Below are 20,764 nucleotides of genomic sequence, written 5' to 3'. Positions count from 1 at the left end.
TTTATTTATTTTTTTTTTACAAAAGGTTTAAACTGATTTTACTGCATCAAAATACAGAGGGGGGAAAAAAAGTGAAATTTCAGCTATAAGATTATATTTAAAATCCGTATCCATGAGCTCCTCTGGTGGCTCAGTGGTAAAGAATTCACCTGTCAATGCAGAGGTCATGGGTTCAATCCTTGGTCCAGGGAGATCCCACATGCCACAGAGCAACTAAGCCTGTGTGCCACAACCACTGAGCCACCTGCTGTAACTACTGCCGTCTGTGCAGCCTAGAGCCTGTACTCCACAGCAGAGAAGCCACCGCAATGAGAGGTCCGGTGCACCACAGCTAGAGAGTGGCCCCTGCTCACCACAACTAGAGAAAAGCTCATGCAGCAGCAAAGACCCAGCACAGCCAAAAATAAATACTAAAGAAACAAAATTTTAAAAATCTACATCCATGAACTCGTCATTGGAAAGTGAAAGTCGCTCAGTCGTGTTCCACTCTTTGTGACCCCATGGACCATACAGTCCATGGAATTCTCCAGGTCAGAATACTGGAGTGGGTGGCCTTTCCCTTCTCCAGAGGATCTTCCCAACCAAGGGATCAAACCCAGGTCTCCCGCATTGCAGACGGATTCTTTACCAGCTGAGCCACAAGGGAAGCACTCTTCATTGAACTGCTCTGCAAAGACAGCAGAAAAAGCCCAATACCCACCCATCCCCTCTCTCATCAGTTACCAAATGTCCACTGTGTACAAGGCACAGGGGCTGAGCAAAGGCCATGGCGGCAGGCACTGCTGCACCCTGAAGAGCTGTGTGCAGCTGGAAGAGGATCTGAACTCTGGGGCCTGTCTCTCCTTTAATCCCTTAAGGATTTACCTAGCTCCAGAAGGTGACTGTATAAGTGACTAGATTCTCCTGGTCTGAAAGGTGTCTGAGAATGGTAACCCCCCAAAGGAGGGATGGGCATTACTCCAATCAGAATCTCATAGTCAGCAGTGAGACTTTCTCTGGCTTGCTGCCAACCAAAAACTCCCCAGGATGGTTCTAATCTCAAACTGCCTGCCCATTACCCTTAAAAATGATTTGGGTATGCCAGAAGTTCCAGTAATTTGGCTTCTGACTGAAACTTCTCATACCCAGAGGTACAATTCCCCTTCGTCAGCATGTCCGAATTTTCAGTTTAATGTTTGGGTGGACAGTGAGGGTTTTCATAACTAGGAGCAGCTGCATATACCCAACTGTGGTCCTCCACACCCAAAGAGCCAGAGCCCATCGCCACCTTCAATGCTGCCTCTTCTATTCTGCAAAACTATGGCAACTCTCCATTATCTGGGCCAACAGGTCATTTCAGCCTGGGGAGGCTGGCAGGAAGAGGAATTCAACCAGAGCTCCCTAAAATGAGGCAGAGCTGTTTCCGAAGAGAGGAAGTTCCCGTCTCTAGAGTTGTCCGCTTACGATAGCACAAGAAATCCAAGCACAATTGGGTAGGAGGAGCAGCAGACCCTTCCAGCCACTTCCAGCACCAGTTTTCTGGGAGTTGGTCCAAAGAGAGACAGGGGGGCCAGCTCCTCCCTCAGGCTGCTAACAGGCATGTGAATTGGTCGGCCTTCCTGAAGGACATCTGCCACGTCCAGGGCTTCTGAGCTATGCATCTTATACTTGGTTCTGCTATACTTGCCCTGAAAATATAGATTTGTTCTACCAGGATTAATATGGAAGGAGTTCAGAGCATCTTCCCCCAGAAAGCAGTTTGGTGTACTGATTATTCTGAGCTAAGATTCACGAGAAACAGCAGGTGCAAGGAGGACACTCTGACCTTCGTGTTTCTTTCTGAAAGCAGGAGATGTACTTCCTACATGAGAAGCACCCTCCCTGCACCAGGAGGAAGACATTCTTATCAAGGACAAGAAGTTGAGATGGAGAGAATTCTCTACAAAGAGACCTTGTTAAAATAATTTTTATCTTCCTTTTACCTCCCCATACAGTTGAGTCATTTTCCCACAACTGCCTCTCCTGGTTCAATCTAAAATAAAAGTAGGTCTCACTATTTTTGAGACCTTCATTTCCTTATGAAGGCTCCCAAGTGAAAGTCGCTCAGTCATGACCCACTCTTTGTGACCCCATGGACTATACAGTCCATGGAATTCTCCAGGCCAGAATACTGGAGTGGGTAGCCTTTCCCTTCTCCAGGGGATCTTCCCAACCCAGGGATCGAACCCAGGTCTCCTGCATTGCAGGTGGATTGTTTACCAGCTGAACCACAAGAGAAGCCCAAGAATACCAGAGTGGGTAGCCTAATCCCTCCTCTATCGGATCTTCCCGACCCAGGAATTGAACTGGGGTCTCCGGCATTGCAGGCGGATTCTTTACCAACTGAGCTGTCAGGGAAGCCCTGTGAGGGCTCCCAAGTCACATAAAATTTGTATACAAAATAAATGTGTACGACTTTCACCTAATAATCTGTCCTTGTTAATTTAATTTTCAGATCCAGCCAAGAGACCCTAAGAGGGTCAAGGAAAACTTTTTCTTTTCCTGCCATGTTAAGGAACAACGTGAGCATAACAGGATGTGTGCATTTTGTTTGTGAGAAATGTGCACCAAAGGCAGAACACTGCCCAGCTGAACTGAGCTGCACAGAAACCGTAGCTGCACACTCCCCCGCTCCACGTGTGTGATGAGTCACTCCAAAGCACATCTGGTGTTACAACTTCCGATCCAACTTCAGATAACCCTCCGTCCACCACTTCACAACAATTCACAACCTGCAACTTTTCCAACACCTGCTTCCACAAGCAACTTTCAGGTCTTTTTCAAGATCAAGTGCCAAATTTTCATAGTATTTATATATCTCTTAAACATTTAACATTTGTAAAACTGTAATATCATTTTTACTAGGCTCCTTTAATTCTTAATGTGTCACTGACAAAACATTCACTGCTGTGCTCCAACCCATCTTCCCCACAAGACCTGTGGTTTGTACTGTTCTGTTTGGCAGAGTGTGATTTTTAGGAATGCATATTCATGTTATATGATGGAAGGACTACTTCCATGGCTCTAACCTAAAGTAAGAGGTATGGGGCTAAAAACAAAAAAGATTTTTTTAATATACTAACCATTTACTAAAGGATAATTAGTGAAATAAATGTCAACATGATCAATTAAATGTGATGTAAATTTTTCTCATTATTACCATATATGGAAATGTCCATAATGTTTGAAAATAGAATATAAGACAGTACACAAAGCATAGTCTAGTCTAATTTATTTTGTCTATTTTATTTAGTTAGTTAGCTTTTAGCCATGCAGCTTGTGGTATCTTTTTAGTTCCCCAACCAGGGGTGGAAACCAGACCCTCAACAGTGAGAGTGCAGAGCCCTAACCACTGGACAGCCAGGGAACTCCCAGTCTAATTTACTTTTTTTTTAAATACTAGAATGAAAAAAAAAAAAAAACTATTAGGGTTTGTTCTCTGTGGGATGACAAATGATACTCATTTTCTTCTTTGTACTTTCCTGTATTTCCCAAATTTTCTATGATAACTATATATTATTTTTATAAAGCAGAACATACTGTTAATTCATCATTTGCTAAAAAAAATTGAATTAGTGGCTAGCAAATTGACCCACTCTTATCCTTTAAAATATTATATATTATAATCTTTGCAGAATTTTAAGGAAAAGGCAATAAAGGGGAAATCTCTGGTGAGTGGTCCAGTGGTTAGGACTCCACACTTTCACCATAGTGGGGCACAGGTTTGATCTCATGGCTAGGGATCTCACATGCCTATAAGGTACAGCCTAAAACACTTTTAAAAATAATAAAATAACATAAGGCTATAAAGAAAATAGAATACTGAAAAAAATTTAACATCCACCCTACCTCCCCCTAAAAAGGCAACGAAGAACAAAGAAGCAGAAATGGAAATGACCACCAATATATAGCCTGAAGTTCAAGCATGAATAATTACATAAATGTAAATGATCTAAACACCCAATTAAAAGGTAGAGATTGTCAGAATGGATCAAAAATCAAGTCCCAACTACATTTGTTTATAAGAGACAGATTTTAAAATACAGAACACAAATAAGTTAAAAGGGTAGCTTGGGGCTTCCCTAGAGGCTCAGTGGTAAAGAATCGACCTGCCAGTGCAGGAGATACAGGTTCCCTCCCTGGTCTGGGATGATCCCACATGATGTGGAAGCAACTAAGCACAGGAGCTGCAACTACTGAGCCTGTGCTCTAGAGCCCGGGAGCTGCAACTACCGAGGTCCGCGTGCCTAGAGCCCAAGCTCCACAACACGAGAAGCCACTGCAAAGAGAAGCCTGCAACTAGAGAGAAGGCCCTGCAAAGAGAAGCCTGCAAATAAAAAAAAGAGAGAAGCCTGCAACTAGAGAGAAGGCCCTGCAAAGAGAAGCCTGCAAATAAAAAAAAAGAGAAGCCTGCAACTAGAGAGAAGCCCCTGCTTGGTACAGCTACAGAAGAGGCCACGCAGCAGCAAAGATGCAGCATGACCCAAAAAATAAATTAAAGAAAAAAACAATGTGATATAAAAAGGGCGCGGGGGTAGTACGGTCATCAAAGACTTGAAGATAAACAGCATTACCAGAGATAAAAAGAATCATTTTACAAAAGGATCAATTCATTAAGGAGATGTATCAATCCCAAATGTGTATATATATACCTAAAAGTTTCAAAATATATTAAACAAAAACTGACATAACGGGAGAAAGAGACAAAAATATAATCATATTTGAAAAATGTAACATCCTTCTCCCAGTTAGATAAAGATGATGAGCACAACACTAGCAACCAACCTGAATACTATGTCCAATAACTGTAGAAAATAAGTTCTTTTCAAAAGCACAGAGAACATTCACCAAGATGTATCACACTGTGGGAAATTAAAAAGAAAAATATATACAGAGTATGTTCACTGATCACTAGAGTAAGAAAGTGAAAGTCGCTCGTGTCCGACTCTTTGCAACCCCATGGACTATACAGTCCATGGAATTCTCCAGGCCAGAATACTGGAGTGGGTAGCCTTTCCCTTCTCCAGAGGATCTTCCCAACCCAGGGATCGAACCCAGGTCTCCCACATTGCCAGTGGGTTCTTTACCAGCTGAGCCACAAGGGAAGCCCAAGAATACTGGAGTGGGTATAGCCTATCCCTTCTCCAGGGGATGTTCCCAACCTAGGGATCAAACCGGGGTCTCCTACATTGCAGGTGGATTCTTTACCAACTGAGCTATCAGAGAAGCCCCCTACAGGAGTAAACTAGAAATCAATAGCAAAAATACTTCCAGAAAATTCTCAAATATTTGTAAAATAACAACACACTTCCAAATAACTCATAGATCAAAGTAGAAATCATAGGGGAAATTAGAAAATATTTTGAATTGAATGATATCAAAATGTGTGGGACATAAAATGACTTTCAATATTCATTTTAGAGGAAAAAGAGATTTAAAATAAGGATCTAAGTATCTTAAAATAGTCAATAAAATAACCTAAAATAAATAATAATAGATTAAGCTGAAAGTAAGTAAAAAGAGGGAAATAAAGAGCAGAAATCAACGAAACAGAAAACAAACAATAATTTAAAAGGTTTCTTTTACAGCACTGATCAAATTGATAAACTCTTGGAGGCATTAAAAAGAAAAAAGAACACAAATTACTAATATCAGGAATGTTATTTGGAATATGTTACCTTGATACAAACCACTAACAGAATCCTACCAAAGACTTGCATTTAGAAAATCCATTACATTAACCCCAGTGGGGTTGAAAAATCAGCAAGGGATGGCATGATTGGGACTAAACGTTGGTAGGAGGATTAACAGGCTGACTGTATGGGAAAATTAGCAGGCAACAAAGAGACTAGGGGAGGAAAACCAGTTTACATGACACGTTTCATCTTCTTGCCTCCAAATGAACCCCCTTAACACTCTGGCGGCCATCATCTGGTCAAGCCAGGATGCGATTAGTGCCACACACACACGAGGGTAGGGTTATTACACCAGTTCTTCCCAGCTTACGCTCCACACGGTTAGTTATCTCCTTCAGTCTCCATTCCCTCCTTCTCCTATGCGTCTTCCAGTGTTGAAGAATCTGGAATATGCAACATTTCTCAGACTCCTTTGCTGCTTGGGACCTGACAACTGGCAACACTCACAATATTTGGAAGATGAAAACATGGCAGGGGCCACCCCCTGCTGCAAGGCCTGCCGCCAGGCAAGATTCTAGGACAGGACAGGCAGTTGCCGTGGACAGACACGGGGCTCTGCTGTGAAGCCACCATCTGTGTGGGTGTTGAGGCAGTCGTGGTGATGGAGCAACCTGGACTTCCAGGTTCCTGGATTACTGCTGCAGTTGTGTGCTCTTAAAGCCCAGAGTTCAAAGGGTGGCCCCTGACGCTTGTTCCTCTAGGTCTTTTATTTCTTAAACAGCTAATTACCTGCATTAAATCCTCTTCTGCTTAAATTACTCAGAGTGGTCTCAGTTTTCTGCACTGAACCCTGACACACCCGCATCATCAGTTTACAGATGACAGAGTTTAATACTGACACACACAAATTTCCCCCATTTGATGAACAAAGAAAGCAAGGCTCAGGAAACTTAAAAACTGGGAACAGTAGTGAGCCCCCCAACACTGGAGAGGTTCAAACACACCAGATGTAACTTGGCAGAGGCATTTTTAAAAGATCTCTAAGCTTCAGCTGGGGAATTAAAAAGGGATGCCTTTCAAAGTCTCTTCCAAAAATTTCCAATTTCACCGTCTACCTCATCAATCACCATACAAACAGCCTAACCTGGATTCAGAACTAGACATGCCTCCCTAGAATTTTCCAAAGAATAAAATCCCTGTAGATTAAACACACAAACAAGAAAAACAAAAAAAGAGGGGCAAGGGAAAAAGAGTAGAGGGAGAAAGAAGAAGAGAAAAATCAAAGGGATGGGAGTCACCTCTACATTAAATTTTGGCAGGTTACTGGAAAACTTACAGTAAATAAGCTTCAGCGTCCTGCAATTTGGAAAGAGGAAGTACCCAAGCCTCTTCAGGGCTGGTCTTTCCAAGCTCAGGCTATATTGGGGTTTTCCTGGTCAGAAGACGATTTTGAGAAGCTGAGAAATGCTAAAGATCCTCTTCTAGGAAAAGTGTTTAGAATACACACAGACATATGTGTGTGACCACAGGGCTACATGGAACCCCCAGAGCCCATTCTCAGGGACCCAGCTCTCCACATGCTCCCCTGGGTAGGCTCATCTCCCTCAAGGGACCCCCTGCTTGCTGCCTTTTCTTTCCCAAGCATAAAAGAAAAAAGGTGAGGTACATAAATCTCTATCAGGTATGCAGAAGGAATTTTATACTCAAGTCCACCCAGCATCAATTCACCAGTTGCTCCTAAGCATGAATGGCAGTCCGCTGATTTACATTATGCTAGGTACCCAATGTACATTTATCAATTGACATATAGCTTTAGGGGTTGTTAGCCTTTATTTAAAAGGAAAAATAGAAAACTAAATAAGTCAACAATGTCCTAGGATTCTGAGGAATAATGCTATGAAAGCTGGAGAAAATTCATAATAACAGAGTATCTTATTATAGAGAACAGTTTCATTACTATGGTTACAAAATACTGCCATTATTTCTGAGAACGCCACTGGAGGAGTTCAATGAGCAGGGAGACAGGAACAAAAGAATGAACTCTTCCCCAGTTTTGGTGAGCCACACACACTAAGGATCAGAACATTAGGCGACTCAGCCCTCGGTTAAATTACCGATATAAAGCACTGGAAAATAAATCCCATAAAGACCTCATGGGCTTTGTTTCAAAGAGCAGTTGGCCAGTTTATAAAAAATGATACTTAAACAAACATTAGCCTGATTTTCCATCTTTCCTAGTTATCTTTGCATAAATAAGATTTAAGGGGTTGTGGGTATGCGTTTTTCCTACTTTTGTTTTGACTAGACAGTGTTCATGAGGGGGAAAATGCTGTCTAATCACTATACACTGTAACCTTACTTCAAACCCACAAATTGTTTCAAAGTTTATTCTGTGATAAAAACCTACCCTAAGTTTTTCCATAACAGCTGCTTTCCTTAAACATCAGCTCAACTTTAATTTCACAAGGCAAACTACACAAGAAAAGCCAAAAGTAAAGTCTTGTTTCCTTCAAAATTCAAACAGATGTTTTGTGTAATCAAAACAATCCACTATTTGAATCTCCTGTACACACACTGCACTGACTTCCAGGTTATGTTCTAAAATCTTTAAAACACTGACTAGAAAATAAGAGGATGTCCCCACTGGAAATGTTTTAACATTCATTTTAACGAGGGTTGCAAAGGTTCACTTTGGAATTAAGGACAATCAAGGTGTTTTAGATGAGTCCTTCATTGCTCTCAGCGCCCAATCTAAGCCATAAATCCAACTAACAACAGCAATATGCAAGGACAATTCACTTACAATGCTGCTTGACTTAGGACAAGGAAAGAACACAAGATCTTTATCTATAATTACCATTATAATTAAAGCCACAGAAAGCAGCTGAGTCAAAGGATAAAATGGAATTGTGTCCAATGGCTACCTCTGTAGACGTACCACATTGTACAAGGACTTCCTTTTTAATGTCAAATTATCATAGATGAACAGGCCATGTATCACTTGTCCTGCTCTCAAATCAAGTAGACGATGCCTTCCTTATTGCTCTGTCCCTTCTAAGGTTTCTACATGTTGATTTACATGAAAACACCTGGGAAACTGAAACGCTTCTGAGTCTCACATTTAACACACTTGCAGATACTAAATATCTTTGGGAAATCTAGAGGTGATATTGACAGAGAAAACAGAGGTGGGAAGCAAGCACTGGGCAAGATGTTTTTTCCTTTTACCTCATTAGCTGAGAGATGATTTGGAGGCTGCCTTCTACTCCCAACAGATCGGCCTGATCCCAGCAAAGTAAGCCCACTCAGACTTGCCTCAGCCCTAAGCCATTTGTCAGCTCGCCAGGTCAGCTCTAAAGCTGCCCAAGAAAACAAATCGGAATGAGTGACTTTCATGTTGACTTTCCACCTACAATGGTGATCTTCACTCTCTTTACTGTTTAAGATCAGTGGCAGACTTCTTTCCGACAACCTGAACTTGGCTAACTACACAGAGACATCTCCAAACCACTCTTTCTGTATTAGTAACTGTTTCAGTTCAGTTCAGTCGCTCAGTCGTCTCCGACTCTTTGCGACCCCATGAATCGCAGCACGCCAGGCCTCCCTGTCCATCACCAACTCCTGGAGTTCACTCAGACTCACGTCCATCGAGTCAGTGATGCCATCCAGCCATCTCATCCTGGGTCGTCCCCTTCTCCTCCTGCCCCCAATCCCTCCCAGCATCAGAGTCTTTTCCAATGAGTTAACTCTTTGCGTGAGGTGGCCAAAGTACTGGAGCTTACAGTTTAACTTCGGCCAAATCACCACTTTTGTCAGTAAGGTAGAGCAACGATATAGCCATTTTACTGCATCTGGACTGCATTTTATAAAATGAATAGAAAAAACTGCCAACACTAGTGATAAGCACAGGACTCAAACGTAATGCAACTAAAACAGAATCTTTCACACAGCAAGAAAACAGGGATCCAAACACCATCTAGACAGATGGTATCTGCATAAGCAGCTGTAAAGAAAAAGACCAAAGTTAAAGATGATATTAAAAATGGCTGAACCAGGGGGCTTTCCTGGCGGTCCCGTGGTTAAGACTTCACCTTCCAATGCAGGAAGGTGCATTGGAAGGTTCAGAGAGTGCAGGTTCGATCCCTAGTCAGGGAGCTAACATTCCCACGTGTCTTGCTGCGGCCAAAAAGACCAAAACATACACAACAGAAGCAATATGACAACAAATTCAACAAAGACTATTTTTTAAAAAAGAGGAAGAAAATGGTTGCACCATATCATCCATGGCATCTAAAAAGGGTGAAATTGGGATTTTCTTCATTATTTTTAGTCTTTTGGGAATTGGAACACCCATACATACACACACTCCTATTAATACATAAGCCTATTAGCTGACTGTCACATAGTTACATTTACTTAATTCCTCTGGAAAAATTTCCAAAGTTGAAGGTAGAGGACTACTACACTATTTCCTGGGGATAAGCATAAAAAGCGTGGCTGCAAATGAGTGGCTGGTACATTTAAAAACCTGCCTTGGTCACCCTGTAATTCAGCAAAGAGGTGAATCAAACATAGTACCTACAACATAATCCCAACTCCGCAAAGTAAAACTGTATGTTAAATCTGAGTCAAAATATCAAATACAGTTCTCTCTGGGTGAGGATATGTATTTCATAAATACCCCCTCACTGTTCAAAAGAGCATCAGTCATGAAAAGCATGAATTTTTGCACTTGGATCCCTTCCAAGTGTGGAAGCAACACGTGATATAATGTGGACCTAACATTTCCAATCACTGTAAACAACAAGCTGTAGAGAAAAAGAGTTGTGTAACCAAAAACACACAACAAGGGGTTCAGCTAATCTACAGTACATGCTCTGTCTAGGAGGAGAGAGGAAGTGTACCCACGCAGTAACCAGGGAACAACTCCAGTGTGTCAGACGACCATGTTCTAGGTGGTATAGACAGGTTTTGGGTGCAAGTTCTGAAGGATCTCGAAAAGAAAGGGAAAGGTCATTTCTGAGGAAAAAGCTTCTTGAGCTTGGCCTTAAATGAGAGATTTGGGTTTTACAGAGAAAAAGGAGAGACACCTCAGGGAAATCAGTACCTTTATCTGATACATAATTTACTCTTCAAAGAAGTCTTCATGGATTGATTGTGTGTGTGTGCTTATCTGTTTTAAGCTACAATCTAGAGGTGAAAAGATGCCCTGATAAGGAAGATCGACCAATTCCAGTTAACACTTAACAGAGGCCACCCCCTAAGAACCTCCTGTGGGGACTTCAGTTAATCTCTAACTCCCATGACCCCAGGTTTTGTTAACCAGCGGAATGATGAGAATTGGTGAAAACTGCAAGAACTCTCGATACACAGCTGCTGCTGCTGCTGCTAAGTCACTTCAGTTGTGTCTGACTCTGTGCGACCCCATAGACGGCAGCCCACCAGGCTCCCCCGTCCCTGGGATTCTCCAGGCAAGAATACTGGAGTGGGTTGCCATTTCCTTCTCCAATGCATGAAAGGGAAAAGTGAAAGGGAAGTCGCTCAGTCGTGTCTGACTCTTCGTGACCCCATGGACTGCAGCCCACCAGGCTCCTCCGTCCATGGGATTTTCCAGGCAAGAGTACTGGAGTGGGGTGCATAGCAACTCTGCCCAAACTCCTGCATGAAGAACTTGAGCAGACTTTATCAGGGCTTCCAGCAGCCTAAGGCTGCATTGCCTGGGATGACACAGCTGCCTTCTGAGTCCTTGTGCAGAAAGGTTCAAGGCTGGGAAAAGAAATTTATACAGTCAAGATAAGCCCTGACCTCCCTTTCTTAACAGCATTATACAACCGTGAGTCCTTCCTCTGCTCCTGCAGACAGCAACAGGCAGACACATTTCCTAATAAGTGTGGAATGTCTTTCTCAAGGACTCAAACTCCTTACCTTTAAAATGAAGTCCTCTGGAAAGATAGGACCTATCTCCCAGTCTCGGTGGAAGAAGAGAATCTAACTTGCTAGCTAGGAGACCCTGCTGGCCTCATCCCCCAACCCATATGAACAAACACGTCTCACTTCCCTAACTCTGCTTGGGCCCCCACTCACTCCTCCCTTTAAAACTCCCTGCTGCTGCTGCTAAGTCACTTCAGTTGTGTCTGACTCTGTGCGACCCCATAGACGGCAGCCCACCAGGCTCCACCGTCCCTGGGATTCTCCAAGCAAGAACACTGGAGTGGGTTGCCATTTCCTTCTCCAATGCATGAAAGGGAAAAGTGAAAGGAAGTCGCTCGGTCGTGTCTGCCTCTTCGTGACCCCATGGACTGCAGCCCACCAGGCTCCTCCGCCCATGGGACTTTCCAGGCAAGAGTACTGGAGTGGGTTGCCACTGCCTTTTCCCAGGCACCTGTACATCAGAACGCAGCTCGGCTCTTTCTGTCAATGAGTGATTACCGAATAAAATCTGTTTTCATTGCTTTAACTAATGTCCAGTTTTATTTATCTTTGACAATGGGGAGTCTCTGGGTGACTTCTGACAATTAACATAACAGACATTAGAAACAGACTTTTGTTGGGGAAAATCTCAGGAATCAAGTAATATGATCTGGTTGGAAACACCCTGGCATTTCTGCCCTTATATGAACTAGTTATAAAGACAAAGTGAGTCTTCTGCCTGAGAGGGGCACCGTGGGTTTGATCTATCCAAGAGGTCCTATGCTTCGGCAGTCCTGGGCAAGTTCTTCCTTCTAGCAGGTTATCTGCTCCAGGTGAACATGCAAACTGCATGTTGGTTCACCAAGAAGGACAAAGAGCTGCAACTTCGAGAAGCCACAGGTCAGGCTGTGTACCTGTTCTGTGCCTGCCTGCCGATAACTATCTGCGCCAGTCGCAGAATGTGGTCTGAGACGCACTGTCTATAACCTGGACCGCTGTGAGAAAGAAGCTAAACCTCGCCAGACTCCTGACAACTGCCAACAACTACCAAGATGGTCGCATAATGATGTATTTAACACGGCCCTAGGGTCACTATGAAAGTGAAAGTCGCTCAGTCGTGTCTGACTCTTTGAGACCCCATGGACTCTGAGTCCGTGGAATTCTCCAGGCCAGAATACTGGAGTGGGTAGCCTTTCCCTTCTCCAGGGGATCTTCCCAACCCAGGGATCGAACCCAGGTCTCCCACACTGCAGACAGATTAAAGAAACCAGCTGAACCACACAGAAGCCTAAGAATACTGGAGTGGGTAGCCTACCCCTTCTCCAGCAGATCTTCCCAACCCAGGAATTGAACTGGGGTCTCCCACACTGCAGGTGGATTCTTTATCAACTGAGCTATCAGGGAAGCATTATGGCTCTTTACCAACTGAGCTATTAGGGCCATTATGAGCAACAACAATGAGCAGCAGTTTCTGATTTATTCATATTGTATTTAGAATAATAAGGAATAGCAGTCTCCCAGTTAAAAAATCCGACTCAAGTCAGGTGGAGCAGTGTTGAAGGCCTGGCTCCACAACCATGTAAACATCAGTCAAGCTAATTTATCTCTTGCAGTTGCCTCACCTGCAAAAGGAAGCCAAAATGAACATTCCTCGACCGCACAGAGTTCCTGCGAAGTGTGAGTGATATACTGTAGGTAAAAACAGTACACTTGTGGACATGAAATAAGCTCCAGCTATTGTTACTATTATCATTAATGCTTATACCTGCCTGGAGTAAAACCTGCCAAGCCTTACTCTCAAATTGCCTTGATAGAGGTTATCAAGATTTTCCAATTATATATTTCACCTCTGAAAGGGCGTCCTGTCATTTTCCAGTAGTGAGCCTACCTCACAGTTCCAGCCCCAACTAGCCTTTAAGTTCCAGGAGAGCAAGGATGCACTTTGTTCACTACCTAGAGGCCTTAGCACAGCGCTGGGTACCCAGAAGGTATAGAGTGACCATCCTCCTGTGATTTCTGCTTCCATTAGCATCCACCGGGGTTTCCCTGGTGGCTCAGATGGTAAAGAATCTGCCTACAATGCAGGAGACATGGGTTTGATCCCTGGGTCAAGAAGGTCCCCTGGAAAAGAGCGTGGCTACCCACTCCAGTATTCTTGCCTAGAGAATTCCATGGAAGAGGAGCCTGGCAGGCTACCGTCCATGGAGTCACAGAGTCAGACACGACTGAGCAGCTAACAGACTAGAAGCCAACAGCCCAAGCAAACCCTGAGTGTATCAGAGTCAAAGCAAAAATAAAACGACCTGGAGACTGTCCAGGTACAACTGGGTAACAGCCACCAAGATGTGGGGGGTCCCTGACTCTGTACCAAATCCTGTACTAGAGACATTATTGCATGTAATCCTCCCAATAACCCTGGGAGATATTATCATACCCATTCAACAGCTGAGGAAAACTGAGGGTAAATAATATGCACAGTCACCCAGCCCTCAGTGTCTGAATTTCCCCAATTCAAACCCAGACCTGAGTCCAAAGCCCAGGCTATTTTCTGGGTTACACATTGTTTCAGTTAAGGTCCCCAAATTTCTATCTCCAACTTCAAACTTCTCCCAACTTAAAAATCCAACTGATAACTGGCCATCTCTATTTAACTTCTAATAGGCATTTCAAATGTAGCAAAGCCAGAAGAAAACGATGGGTTTTTCTTGCCAAATATCCTTCTTCCTCACCTCAGTGAGGCACTGTCATCTATTCAGTTGCCTGGGTCACAGACAGAATCTCTTATTTCCGCATTCCACTTCTAACCTATGCAAAAGTCCAGCTCTACCTCTAAAATATGCCCAGAAGCCAACACCATCCCACCGTCAGCACTACTACGCCCTACATTAAGGTTATACACTCTCTCCTTGGCCTACAGCAACAGCAGATTGCCAGGATTCAAGCTCCACCAGGAAGGATTCTGGTTCACTGCTGAAGCCTAGAACACTGCTCACACCCAGGAGGAGGCGGTTCAAAAGCATTCACTGAATGAACGGTTCTGACTGCTCTCACCTCCACACTAGTCCCTGACACACTCAAATCTTCATGGCGCCCAAAATGATCCTCTAAGTGCAAATCAAGCCACAGTTCTCACCTCCTCAAAATTCCCCAACAACCTTTCCCTGTAAGAGAAATAAAACCCAAATCCATCGGTGATTGACCCCACCTGGCCCTACCTGCCGCTTTACCTCATCTACGACACTCCAGCCTCCTGGACTCTTCCAACACCTCACTGTTCCTCAAGCACCCTGGAAGGCTCGCTACCCAGACCCTCACATGGGTGCCTCTCCATCAGTCTCAATTCCAAGGGCATCTTCTCAGACAGACTTCCCCAACAACCCTACAGAGGCCGCTTTGCCCACCAGGACCTGTTACAGTATCAGTATTGTTTACTGGTTACAGTATATTATTGTTTCATTGCTCCAATGTTTATATAACGTCACCCCATCCCCGCCCCAGCGGGACCAACCACTGAGGGCAGAGATGATGTCTGTCTGGCTCACTGCCCTATCTCCAGCTCTTAGCACATAGTAGGTGCTGTGATATTGTGATATAATCAGGAATATTTATTTGGTCTTCTACTTGGGTATGGGAGGCCCAGAGACTTAATGCCAACAGCTGAATGCTGAAATGTGCGGGGTGCCAGACAGGGAGGAGGGTGGTGGTGTGGGATTAGGCCCCTAGCCTGGGGGATATCTGACATCCAGGTAATGTCAGAATTAAACTGTATTGTTGTACATCCAGTTAATATCCGGGGAGTTGGGGAACTGACTGGTGTGGGGTGGGGGGTCCATAAATTGATGTCAGAAGTGATGTAAGTAAAAACAGTGCACATGTGCTCAAAAAAGTTGTAAGGATTTCTAGACTTAGATACTTTCTGACGGTGCTGTTTTTTTTTTTTTAATGTAAACTTAACAGTTTCATTCATATGAAATCATAGCGTCATCACCCGCCTCCCAGCGTTGAGACCCACCACAGTGAAGCCTCAAGCAGTCCCAAGAAAGAAGAAGTTAACTTCCCTGTGATGAACAGCCAGTATTTGGTTCTTTCCAAAGTCCTGAGAAGGGGATTTTAGAAACAAGTCATAAAACCCTGCCAAAATATCAACCATACCAATAATTCTTTTACAAGACCCACTTGAGTACTGGCAATAATTTTCCGAGCTCTAAATTACCCACTAGGAGCCACAGAAAGCCTCAAGGGGCTTTCAAGTGACTGGGGACAGGTGCCTCGAAATATCGTAACCTAATCACTGTATAATGAGGGGTCATCTCAAAATGGAACTCCCTCTAAACAACCACAATGAACTATTTGCAAAGCCTTCTTGAGATCTGGAATATTCTGAAAGCCGCCTTCTGAGGTCCACTTTGGTCTCCAGTGCCCTCTTGTCACTTCGCCTGACTGAGGGCAAGTCATTCCACCTCAAGTTAAAAAACCTCAATTTCCTCATCTCTGAAAAGACCAGCTTGAATGCATGCCAAGGACAGTATTAGACCTCAAAAACCCAAGCGATAACTTCTCACAGGGCCACTGCAAAGAGGTCGGATTATCTACGAGTCTAATAGGTGGCTATACAGAAACCCACAGCTTAACCCCTACATCCCTTACGGGCTGGCCTGACTATCGCAAGGCTGAATGTACCAGCAAGCAGCGACAGCCGCGCTAGACTCACTGGAAAAAACGAACTATTAAAACTCAGTAAAGAAATGTTGATAATCAACATGTCTGAGAAGGTGGGAGCGCAACGCCTGGCAGATTTTACCTACTTCTTTCTAACTGCAAGAAGGAATGAAAGCAGCGCTAAAGGTTAACACCTACTACCAATTCTGCCCTGACGTACTGCCAACCCGTAGAAGACGCCGATCCTAAGCGGGCACAGGTGTTTTAAGATCTCGGGAGTTTAACAGGCGAGAGTTACAAACAAGCTCGGGCAAGTTCATAGCTGAAAGGGGGATGAGAACGCTCGAGGGTCCTACCCAGGCGGCGCGTTCGTGTCCAGCCAGGGTTGGGTCGGGAAATTCAACAAGCAGGGCTGACTTCCCTGCGCCGAGACCTGAGCCCTGCGGTTTGGAAAGCAGGCTTCTCTGTTCTCGAATGAACAGAGCCAGAGTTCTGGAGCCTTGGGAGATGTCAAGCGCAATCCGCCTGAGCCAAACGAGCCGAGTTTCGTTCAGGGCATGGTAGAGGAGTGGTCGCCCAAACCCACGTCTTCTCCTGGATTCACGGGGCTGGCAGAGCCCGGTGGCCTACGGAGCTCGGCTCCATACACTCGTGCCCTGGAGAGTAGGCGACACGCTCCAGAAACAGTCGGCACCTTCCGCCCGAACCCTGCCTGCCCCGCCCTAAGCCAAGTTCCTACCTAACGCCCAACGAGAAGACCTCGGGGTCACCTCTCAGGCTGCCCCCCGTGCGCCTCTGGTCCGCCCGCCGAAGCAAAGGGTTTCCCTGACGGCTGAGCGCCGGGCTCCGGCCCGGGGCACTCACCCAGGCGGCGCGGGGTCACCCGCCCCACTTTCGGCGGCCGAGGCGGGGCGCACACCCAGGGAAGCCCGCGGTGCCTCGGGCTACTGGCCAGGTTTCCACCGATTTGTCTCCCTCTTCTCACCTGGCCCGCACAGCACCGCGCTGACATAGCGGCGGCCGACCACCACCACCACCCGCGCGCTCGCCCGCTTGCAGCTTCGCTCCGGCGCTCCTGGCTAGCTCCGGCCGCAAGCGTCCGTCCGCAGACCGCTCACACCTCCACGCCGCGCAGCCCCAGCTGAGCTTGGGGGACCTAGGCCTGGGTGAAAACAACCTCCGCCAAACCCCGCCCCTCCGCTGCAGGCCCCGCCCCTCGGCCCAGGCCCCGCCCCGTCAGGCCGCCACCGCCCTCAGCCCCTCCCTGTTCCCGCCCCTTCCCGAAGCACCGCCTCCGAACTCCGTCTCCCCCGGCTCGCACTTCCGCTGGCGTCAAGCAGCAGGCAGTGGTCATCACTTCCCGGTGCTGCGCTGGACTGCGAAGTCCGACCGCTGGCAGGCTGGCCCGGCACTCTCGGTCCCCGGCCCTGAAGGGAGCAGCGCCCCCAATCCGCGGCTCCGGTGGAAGAGCTGGTTGCTGACTCCAATAAAGCCTTTTGTGAATGATTCCGAGTGCCCTGCACTGAACCGGCGCGATAGGGATGGCCGGGTGCTAGTCTGTGCTCGGCCTCGCCCCGAACTGGTGTATGCACGGGATGCCTGTTTCAGAAGTCCCTTTATCTTCTTCATCTCCCAATAAAATTTCTCAAACTTTGGTAAGATTCCCTCTGCCCAAGCTACGAATCCCTGGTCACTTAGCTGTCTTGGCACGTTACCATGGCACCTTAAGGGATCCAGGGAGGACCCTTTCTGTGCTTCCCTGTTTTCCAGTCTCTCCACCACCCGTAGGAGACGGCATCTGCGCCCAGGGATTGGTTTGCATCCCTCCTTCCTCTCTGGCTTTCCAGGTGGTTCAGAGGTAATGAGTTCACTTGCCAATGTAGGAGACACAGGGGGCGCCGGTTCAGTCCCTGGGTGGAGGAAGACCCCTGGGAGGAGGAAATGGCAACCTGTTCCAATATTCTTGCCTGGAAAAATCCCTTGAATAAAGGAGCCTGACGGGCTCCGTCCATGCGGTCACAAAGAGTCGGATGCCAGTGAGCACGGATATTTGTGACACGCAGAAAGAGTTCTCCCTACCTAAATCTCCTCATGGCCACTTCCCCAAGAAGAGGAATTTCTGTTAGTGCAAACTTTGCACCAAATTCCTTTCATTCCTTAAAATAAGGATTATTCTCTGTATTTTAGAAATGGGGCGACTGAAGCTCAGGCAATTTAAATAACCTGCCCAAAGTTTAACAGTAAAGCTGAAAAAGCAATACAGGGACTGGGAGGCACGTGTCTGATCTCCTGGGGCATGACACAAATCTGACGTTCGCCTTTGGCAAAGTAGTGCCTGTCGGCAGTTGAGGAGATGGAAAGTAAGAGAAAAGTCCATGGGAACCAATGCTTGGATTATGAGCAGCACAGACTCTTCTAGAATTGAGACAGGCTTCCAGAGTGCTTGCACCCGGACAACCTTCTTGAGCATTAGGATACAGGGTAATTATAAGTGACTAAAAATAACTGCACCCATGCTCAGTTGAGACAACCTTAAGCAAGAGGATACAAAAAAAGCCACAGACTACAAGTTTTTGAGGTTCCAGGAGCTAAACCAGGGTACTATGCATGATCCCTGTACACTGCACCACCAAAGGGATAGACAGACATAGTAAGATACCTGTACGCGTGCTCAGTCCTGTCCAACTCTGTGCACCCCTATGGAATGTAGCCCGCCAAACTCCTCTGTCCATGGGATTCTCCAGGTGAGAACACTGGAGTGGGTCGCCATGCCCTTGGCCAGAGGATCTTCCTGGCCCAGGGAATGAACCCACATCTCTTACATCCCCTGCACTGGCAGGTGGGTTCTTTATCACTAGTGCCGCCTGGGAAGCCCATAATAAGGTTCACCTTTTGCCAAACCCACTCCTCCATCCCTATTGTTACACCAGTCAAGGACACATGCAGCTTCCCTCCAAGAGCTCGCAAGGGTACCCGTTTCTTGCTGCTATTCCCTGGTGATGAAACTGTTGTTCAGTAGCCCAGTCTTGTCTGATTCTTTGCGACCCCATGGACTGCTGCACGCCAGGATCCCTGTCCCTCACCATCTCCCAAAGTTTGCCCAAGTTCATGTCCATTGGATTGGTGATGCCATCCAGCTGTCTCATCCTCCGACGCCCTTTTCTCCTTCTACCCTTAAACTTTCCCAGCATCGGGGACTTTTCCAATGAGTCACCTGTTCTCATCAGATGACCAAAATACTGGAGCTTCAGCTTCAATATCAGTCCTTTTCAATGAGTATTCAGGGTTGATTTCCCTTAAGGTTGACTAGTTTGATATCCAAAGGACTTTCAGGAGTCTTCTCCAGCACCACAGTTCAAAGGCATCAATTCTTTGGTGCCCTGCCTTCTCTATGGTCCAGCTCTCCTAACCATACATGGCCACTGGGAAGACCATAGCCCTGACTATATGGACCTTGGTGGACTAAGTAATGTCTCTGCTTTTCAACACAGTCTAGGTTTGTCATAGCTTTCCTTTTAAGAAACAAACATCTTCTGATTTTATGGCTGCAGTCACCATCCACAGTGATTTTAGAGCCCAAGAAGAGGAAATATGTCACTACTTCCACCTTTCCCCCTCTATTTGCCATGAAGTAATGGAGCCAGATGCCATGAACTTAATTGTTTTTTTTTTTTTTAATATTTGGGTTTAAGCCAGCTCTTTCACTCTTCTCCTTCACCCTCATCAAGAGGCTCTTTAGTTCCTCTTTGCTTTCTGCCATCTGCATATCTGAGGTTGTGATGTTTCTCAACCTTTACTGGGGCTGGAGTTTCTTGCCTGAAATTCTCCTCTAGCCCCTTATCAATTTCTGTTGATTAAAAGGGTTCAAGAGTGGTGGTCAGTAACAGAATCTCCTTGAATCTCAGGTGCCAACATTTAGAGGAAGAGAAATAATGGAGCAGGCCCTACTCAGAGCCATGGAAAGTAATAAGAAATGGCTCCAACTAAAATTTTTAAAATAATAATTTAACACAATGACAAAACCAGGCTACACAGTACCAGACTGGTGCAGCCACCTGCTTGGTGGCTGTCTATGACTCATCTGAAGCCAAGGATCTCACTGAGACTGTCTAGTCAGGTTCACTGTTGTTTGGGATGGTCATTCTGGCCCCGCTTCTCACCCTGGGAGACTACTTGGGTGCCAGGAGTTGCTGTTCCCCTGGGAAGAGTCAGGCAGCTTCTGGGGAGGGGAAGGTGTGAAATCTACTTCAGTTTGAGCCTGCTGGGGCTGTGAAGTCTCCTCACCTTTTAGGGAAATTGGAGCATACCACTGGGTTACAGGCAGAGCTGGTAGTAGGATCCAGGCCTCTTGAATCCTGAGCTTTTTTTTTTTTTAATCTATGTCAAATGTGGAAGGATTCTATGATGATATTAACATCAGCTGGCAAAGAGACAACACAACTTAATGACCAGAGAATTTGTAGACTGTGCCCAAGGTACCCAAAAAGCATACTGGAAGCCTGAGCTTCTAAAGCTATAAAGTTTTAAATTTTAGCTTCAAC

At 45.6% G+C, this 20,764-nt stretch overlaps 1 protein-coding gene across 1 annotated transcript in view; it reads right to left on the bottom strand.

The window, feature by feature from the left end:
- The window catches only part of SERINC5 (serine incorporator 5), a 107,703-nt gene extending 90,374 nt beyond the window's left edge, over positions 1-17,329 (bottom strand). Inside the window, exon 1 of the mRNA XM_068963992.1 lies at positions 17,209-17,329. Coding sequence (XP_068820093.1) covers positions 17,209-17,235 — 27 coding nt within the window. The 5' untranslated portion in view covers positions 17,236-17,329. The remainder of the gene's footprint in view (positions 1-17,208) is intronic.
- Between the last annotated feature and the right edge of the window lie 3,435 nt (positions 17,330-20,764).

This window comes from Capricornis sumatraensis, chromosome 2 (genome assembly GCF_032405125.1).
Source record: "Capricornis sumatraensis isolate serow.1 chromosome 2, serow.2, whole genome shotgun sequence".
Classification (NCBI taxonomy): domain Eukaryota; kingdom Metazoa; phylum Chordata; class Mammalia; order Artiodactyla; family Bovidae; genus Capricornis; species Capricornis sumatraensis.
This window is presented reverse-complemented; position numbering and strand designations above follow the sequence as displayed.